The sequence below is a fragment of the Chrysochloris asiatica genome, unplaced genomic scaffold (assembly GCF_000296735.1).
Source record: "Chrysochloris asiatica unplaced genomic scaffold, ChrAsi1.0 scaffold00101, whole genome shotgun sequence".
NCBI classification, from domain to species: Eukaryota; Metazoa; Chordata; class Mammalia; order Afrosoricida; family Chrysochloridae; genus Chrysochloris; species Chrysochloris asiatica.
The window spans coordinates 321,480-329,335 of record NW_006408619.1 but is presented as its reverse complement, the minus strand read 5'-3'; the positions used below and the strand labels follow the sequence as shown (position 1 = coordinate 329,335).

The 7,856-nt window shown below is 41.2% G+C and overlaps 1 protein-coding gene across 1 annotated transcript in view; it reads left to right on the top strand.

Annotated features, from left to right (window-relative positions):
* Window positions 1–7,856, top strand: part of CHD2 (chromodomain helicase DNA binding protein 2) — a 148,376-nt gene that overhangs the window by 109,549 nt on the left and 30,971 nt on the right. The window contains exons 29-32 of the mRNA XM_006867108.1: window positions 4,575–4,713; window positions 4,900–5,050; window positions 6,095–6,217; window positions 7,476–7,604. Of these exons, the coding sequence (XP_006867170.1) occupies window positions 4,575–4,713; window positions 4,900–5,050; window positions 6,095–6,217; window positions 7,476–7,604 (542 nt within the window). The remainder of the gene's footprint in view (window positions 1–4,574; window positions 4,714–4,899; window positions 5,051–6,094; window positions 6,218–7,475; window positions 7,605–7,856) is intronic.

The window sequence follows — 7,856 nt, the reverse complement described above, 5'->3', positions numbered from 1 at the left end:
AGGTTCAAGCCAGATTCAGAAGAGGCCATGGAACGAGGGATATCATTGCTGATTTCTGATGGATCTTGGCTGAAAGCAGGGAATATCAGAAAGATGCTTACCTGTGCTTTATTGACTATGCAAAGGCTTTTGATTGTGTGGATCATGACAAGCTATGGACAACATTGTGAAGTATGAGTTTTCCTGAACACTTAATTGTGCTCATGAAGGAATTGTACATAGACCAAGAGTCAGTTCACTTCAGATATTTACTGATGAAGATCAAGGAGCACAGCCTTTGTTATGGATTGCATCTCAATGTAAAGAAAACAAAAATCCTCACCATTGGACCAAATAAACAACAGTCTTATCAATGGAGAAAAGGTTGAAGTTGTCAAGGACTTCATTCTTTGATCAACTGTCAACACTCATGGAAGCAGCAGTCAAGAAATCAAACGACGTATCGCATTAGGCAAATCTGCTGCACCAAGACTTTTTTAAAAATGTTGAAGAGCAAAGATGTCAGCTTAAGGACTAAGGTGCGCCTTGACCCAAGCCATGGTATTTTCATTAACCTCATATGTATGCAAAAGCTGGGCAGTGAATAAGGAAGACCATAGAAGAATGGATGCATTTGAGTTATGGTGTTGGAGGAGAATGTTGAAAGTACCATGGGCTGCCAAAAGAACCAATAGATCTGTTGGAGGAAGTGCAGCCAGAGTGCTCCTTGGAGGCCGTCATGGCCAAACTTCGTGTCTCATGCTTCAGACATATTGCCAGGATGGACCAGTCCCCTGAGAGAAGGATATCATGTTTGGTAAGGTGGAGGGTCAGAGAAAAAGAGGAAGACCCCACCTCCCCCCAGCGAGATGGATTGCAACATGGCAGCGTCAGTGGCCTCAAACGTGGCAACAGTAGTGAGGTTGGCCCAGGATCGGGCAGTGTTTCATTCTGCTGTGCATAAGGTCACGATGAGTCGGTACTGACTCGATGGCACCCAACAACAACAATAGCATTTTTGTTAGAGATTGTTTTTTTCCTTTTGATTTAACTTATGTAAAACTTTCACAAAGTCTAATGTCTAAACCATAAAGCAAGATATATTTGGAGAATCTTGCTTTCTTTCATCCTTGTACCTCTACCCTGTTCTCTTCCTCCCCCATATGTAACCATGTCTACTTGTTTGGCTTTCTCATTCCATTGTTTCTTTTTAAAATGTAAGTGTGTGTATGTGTGTGCCTAGTTCTTACTTAGAAGGTAGCGCAGTGCTGCCGTGCTCTGCGCTTGGTTCTTTCACATCTGGAGTGCACTCCTCATTCTCCCTACCACCGTAGGGCTTTGCTGTGTAGCTAGAGATGTACCATTGCTTTCACATCTTTTGTTATTACCCTGTCAGGACTGTTAGGAGTCCTGGTGTGGCTCTGTAGGATAAGCATTGGACTGCTCACTGCAGGGCCTCCAGTTCAGACCCAACAACTACTCCTCAAAAACCCTAAGCAGTGTCGCTGTGAGTTGGAGTCAACTTGACAGCGTTTAGCAACAACAACAATGTTTTTGGTCTTTTTTGTTTGTTTGTTTGTTTGTTTGTTTTTGGCCTTTGCCTTTACATGAAGAAAGAGTCTTATTAATGTACTATTTCAGATGTCTGTCAGCATATATTTGGGGTAGATTTCTAAAAGTAGGAAAATGCACATGTAATTCAGGTAGCCATTATCACATTCTTCTCCATATGTCTGGTGCCATTTGCATTACCATCAACTGTGTGATAGTATCTGTTTACAAACCTCATAAAAAAAAAGATTCCCAAATGCTTGAATTATTGCCAATTTGTTGGTGAAAAATGGTATCCGATTTTTTTTTTTCCTTAATGCTCAAAATTTCACTTTTCTTTATGGCTGAACAATATATTATTGTATATATACATTACATTTGGTTTATCCATTAATCTGTGGATTGACGCTTGGGTCACTTCTGCTTTTGGTTCTTTTGAATAATCCTACAGTCAACATTGGTGTACAGACAGTTGATATTTAAGTTCCTGCTCTCAATTGTTTCAGTACATACCTAGGAATGAAATTGCTTAGTCGTATGGTATTTCTGTATTTAACTTTTTTTTTAAACCTTTTTATTGTGATTTGGGTGAAAGTTTCCAGAGCAGATTTGTTATCTGTTCAACAATACAGACTCACTGATTGCAATCCTCACGGTAGGTCAGCAATCTTCCCACTGCCTCCTTGGATTAACCATTCTCATGTATCTGACTTTCTTATCCCTTCCTGACTTCTGAACTTCATCTCTAGGCGAATGCTGCCTTTTGATCTCGAACAGCTGATTGTTCTAAGAAGTACTTCCCTCCCTAGTGCTGTTGCTCACTTATAGGTCTGTCATTTGGCTAAAAGTTGAGCCAAGGGGGTAAGTTCAGTTCTAGAGTTGAAGGGGATCTAAGTGCAATGCTCTTGGGGTTTCCACTAGTCTCTTCGAGACCTGTAAGTTTGGTCTTTTTTGTTATTTTGGGTTTTGGTCCACGTTTTCTCCCATTCTTATCAGGACCTCTTATTGTGATCCCCTTCAAGGGTGGGTGGCGATAGTCCCAGCTACCCTCTAACTTTTGTTTCAGAGTCGTGGCGACTGGGATTCTAGTGGCCCATCCATCTTTTGTGATTTTGACTAGCTTCTCTTTTCTTTCTTCAGACAAGAAGAGACCATTAGTTGCACCTTAGGCCCCTCACAAACTTTTAAGATTACAGTCATTCACCAAAGTAGGCTATAGAACATTGTTTTTATAGACCATGTTATGCCATTTAACTTTAATGTTCCCTTGAGACTATGGTCTGAGCCCCAAGACCTGGCAACTGTCTTCCACAGTGTTTGAACCATTTTGCAATTTCACTAGCAATGGATAGAGTTTCCAGTTTCTCTGTGTCTTCTCCAACACTTGTTATTTTCCATTTTTCTGACAATAACCAACCTAGTGGTGCTAAAGTAGTAGCTCACTGTGGCATTTGTATTCACATGTTTTGCCCCCTTCTTATGGAGTTATTGGTCTTGTTAAATTTTTAGGAATTCTTTGTCCAGTAAAAGTTGCCAGTTTATGTGCTTGTTTGTTGCCTTTATACTTGGCTTTCTGAAACTCGAGTGGATTAGATGTGAATTTCTAAGTAACTCTATGCTTGGCTACAAGTCACTGTCATTTTATTGAACTAAATGTTAAAAAAAAAAGATTGTATCTTTTTTAGGCTCTGAGGCATCTCTACTCTCCCAAATCAGTGGCATTATCACCTAGATTTCAGCTTTGATTTTTTTTTTTGGCTAGAATGACAGTTTTATTTCTATTTCTAGATTTTCTTTCATTTGAAATTTGGGCTCTTGTAACCTTTTCATGCCTCCCTTTGTTTATGATTTCCGTTATATTTAGCCACTTATTGGATTTCTAACTTTTCAGTAGAGATCGAGTGATGATACATCTTTAGAACCCTTTTATTTTTATGCTTTGTTTTTGTTTAGTTGTGCTAATGTGCTACGGGTGCTTGCTTCAGTAGCACATAGACTAAACTTGGATTGATACAGAGGAGATGAGCGTGGCCCTGCGCAAGGATGACACACAAATTCGTGAAGCCTTCCATATTGCTGGAGCCCTGGTGTGGCGCTGTAGGATAAGCACTGGGCTACAAGGTTTGAACTGCAAGGTCAGCAGTTGAAACCCACCAGCCCACTCCTCAGAAACCCCAAATAGAGTCGCTGTGAGTTGGAACCGACTCAATGGCACTTAACAACAACAATGTAATAGGTATATAAAGCAGCTCTGGTAGCGTAGTGGTTACGAGTTGGGCTGCTAACCTCAAGGTCAGCAGTTCAAAACTAGTAGCGGTTCCATGGGAGAAAGATGAGGCTTTCTGCTCCCATGAAGATTTACAGTCTCGGGAACCCTCTACAGGGTTGCTGTGGGTTGGAACCGACTCAACGGCACTTAACAACAATAGGAATATAAAAGAAAAAAAGAAACATTAAATATCTTTAGACACTTCTTTAGTCCATTAATTTTTTATATAAAATGAACAAGGGGATTAGGATATAATTATAAATGTCAGTACATTTTAAAGTAAGCACTGGGCTGCTAACCATAAGGTCAGCAGTTCAAATCCACCATTCACTCCACAGGAGGAAGATGAGGCTTTTTGCTCTCATTAAAATCCGCAATCCCAGAAACCCTGTTGTTGTTGTTGTTAGGCCGTTAAGTGGGTTCTGACGCATAGTTGACCCTGCATCGGGGTTTCCGAGGTTGAGTTGGAATAGAAGAACACATTTAAAAACAACAATAATTTACAAGAGCTTAATTGTTTAAAAGTATTAGCTGAAAAATACTTGTTCCATAGATTTTATGTTTGTACTACCGTAAAGATTTACAAACCCAGAAACCCTGTGCAGGGTCGCTATGAGTTGGAACTAACTCACTCCATAGCACACCACTAACCCCACCATCATCACTAAGCAGGAGATACACACTGAGGGAATACACTTCAGGACTTGCTGATCTATATTTCCTGAGGAAGTTGGCTGAACTATTATTGATCTGATGTGAAATTGGTGTATTTTAGGAAAAGGACCAGGGAAAAGGAGAGGCCCAACAATCAAGATATCTGGGGTTCAGGTTAATGTGAAATCTATTATCCAGCACGAAGAAGAGTTTGAGATGCTGCATAAATCTATCCCTGTGGACCCGGAAGAGAAAAAAAAGTGAGTGTTTTATATGTGCACGTACGAGGGGTTGTGCCATAAGAAATCAGTGACAGTTATTTGTTATTTTCATTGTTTTTTTCCTTTAGCATATCAGTATACTTGGGCATGTTATGAGAATTTATATTCATTTTCCAAACCAGGAAGTCTCGTCTTACAATGTGCCCCGATTTTTGCATCCTGTAGGTACTGTTTATCCTGCCGTGTCAAAGCTGCACACTTTGACGTGGAGTGGGGGATAGAGGACGACTCCCGCCTGTTGCTGGGAATTTATGAACATGGCTATGGAAACTGGGAGTTAATTAAAACGGACCCAGAGCTGAAATTAACTGACAAAGTAAGTAACGCGAATACTGGAGAGCTCGAGACGATTGGCATGTTATAATATCGATACAATAAAACGAATTAATACAATAGGAAATTCCTGGCATTTATTTAACCTTGGAGGTGTTTCCATCTTCGGTGAAATTTTGGGGAAATTATAGGAGGACTCTTGAAATTCTGATTTCATTTTAGGTCAAGTCTCATTGCAACAAATACCAGGGTAAGAATCTTGGTAATAAAAGCATTTCTTGACCCTAACTTCTGTTTAAAACTGGTTTTGAAACAACTGTATTTTTATTCCATACACAAAGAAGGAATGAGCCACACCTTGGTATTTTTTGTAATGCGATTAAACTCTAGCTGCCCTTCTCCCACAGGATCTAGCTTCTCATCCTATTCATTGTGAGTAAGGGTACCGAGTGGCAAGGCCATGGCTAGAGCTGTAAGGAATGAAAGCTAAGGGGCTCAGATTTCAGTAGGATTCACTCCAGGCTGGGCTTCTGGCAGGGCGATGCCTGGCACGTCGATAACGCTCATCTCATGTGGGTTTTCAGGGGTGACAGCACCCCGCCTGCAGCATTGAGATCAAATCCAGTCTGGACCTAGAGGTCCAACTGCGCAGCAGGGAATGGACCCTGTCCTGGCCTAGCACAGTGCTCTCCAGCAATGCTCTAAGAAGCATTTTAAATCTAAAACGAAGCTTTAACCTAGCTCCAGGGATTCCCTGCTCCTGGAAGGAGGAAATGCACGACGGCTGGAATGTTCTAGCAGATGAAGCCAACAAGCCCCTCCTACCTGAGTTGTTCTACCCAGTTAACAGCACAGGTAGGAGCCAGTGGGAGAGCTGGATTTCTCCATCCCATTTTGTAAAACGAGAATGGCTCATAAGGGATTGTCCGTGATTGGGAGCCACGGACATGAGATAGGATCTGAGGCTTTGTATCTCGGGTGGCTGGGGAGGGACAGCACTGTGTCCAGGATGTGTGGTCCTGCTCCTCCTGACCCACTAACCTGGACGTTGGGGTGGGGGTGGGTATTTTGTTCTTTCCTGTTACAGATTCTGCCCGTGGAGAGCGACAAGAAGCCCCAGGGGAAGCAGCTGCAGACCCGAGCGGACTATTTGCTGAAGTTGCTCAGGAAGGGGCTGGAGAAGAAAGGGGTCGTCAAAGGCGGGGAAGAGGTGAGTGGGTGGCTGCCAGGTGGACGCTTTTCAAGGGACTGAGGCTCTAGCCCTGTTTAGGGGGGAAAAGATGCTCACTCGAGGCCTGGCCTGTTGGTGTCCGTCCTTTCACCGTCAGCCTTTTGCCTGCTTTTGAGGTTCCAGAATAATCATCAAGTTGTTAATGGCAGACGTTTTCATTTAACAGTTGACCTAAAAGTCTTACCCCAACCCCCCCTTTTATTTTTGAACAAGTGCTTACACACGCAGTGATGCCTCCAAGTGTCCTCCCTCTCTTCCCAGCGTCCCCTGCTGCTGTTTGTGCTGCTTCCTCAGCTCGAGGACGGAGTTTGGGCCCCTGTGTTGGATACCACTGGCTTTGCCTATTATTGGGGCCAATGCTTGGGTTACCGATAATAATGAGCTTCAGAAATTAAATGAATAATTGGAATTCACAGATAATTCAGAAACTGGATTTCAGTGATAATTGACTTACTTGCACGGTGACAGTCAGGTTACTGATTAACTCATCAACCTTCCCCGACTTACCTTAATTCAGGGCTAGAAAAGTGGGGAGTCACAGTTAGGAGACTGTAAGTTACAGTTTACACTCAGCGCTATTCTTGCATAGTCCTTAACTGTTTCTGTAGCTGTGCCATTTATATTAATATCCCTTCATTGTAAACAGCAGATTTTAGAGGAAAAATTCATCACCATTTCATGCTTTTCATTTTGTGCCTTTTTCATGTAATAGTGTCATTTTCATAAACAGCAGAATGCATGTGTGCTAAATGCTGTGTTCTGGAGAGCCAGGTTAGGGTGTACTTGCATTTGTTTTAGATTACTGCATCAAGTTTGATTAATAGATAAATAATATTTTAACCCTTTTAAAATTTTTACATATAGCATGCTTGCTACTAGGTTTATTAATGTTGCATTTTAATTATTATGACTATCTTGTAAAACTATCTTTTTATATAAAGTGTTTTTCCCTCTTTTGAATTATATATTTATGATGAATTCCCCCCAAAATAGAATCAATAGCTTTAAGGGTATGGGTATTTTTATATATCATACAGTATGTTTAAAGACAAAAGAGTTTTTTTTTTTTTTTTTTACATTTTCTTTTTAAAGGTGCAATTGATTACACTCCTTTAATTTCTTCTGAATTCTTTTCTTTGAATTACGTGGCTGCTGCTGCTTCACAAAGCCATAATGTTATTTGGTTATGCTTTTGAGAGAGCTGATTTGTAGTTTAGCTATTTTCTCTCCTTTTCAGACCAAATTAAAGAAGCGGAAGCCTCGAGTAAAGAAGGAGAACAAAGCACCCAGGCTGAAAGATGAGCATGGAATGGAGTTTCCATCCCCTAGAAACTCAGATAATCCTTCAGAAGAGGGGGAAGTCAAGGTATAGGGCTACATTTCAGCTGAGGGCTATTTCTTTATTTTAAAATTTTGAGTACATTCATGTGTGCCGTCTGTTATGACAGAATGATTTGATATGTGTTTGGGGAGTAGATAAAATTATATATACATGTAATTGTTGTTGTTAAGTACCATCGAGTTGGTTCTGACCCATAGCGACCCTGCACAGGGTTTCCGAGGCTGTAAATCTTTACCGGAGCAGAAAGTCTCATCTTTCTCCTGCGGAACGGCTGGT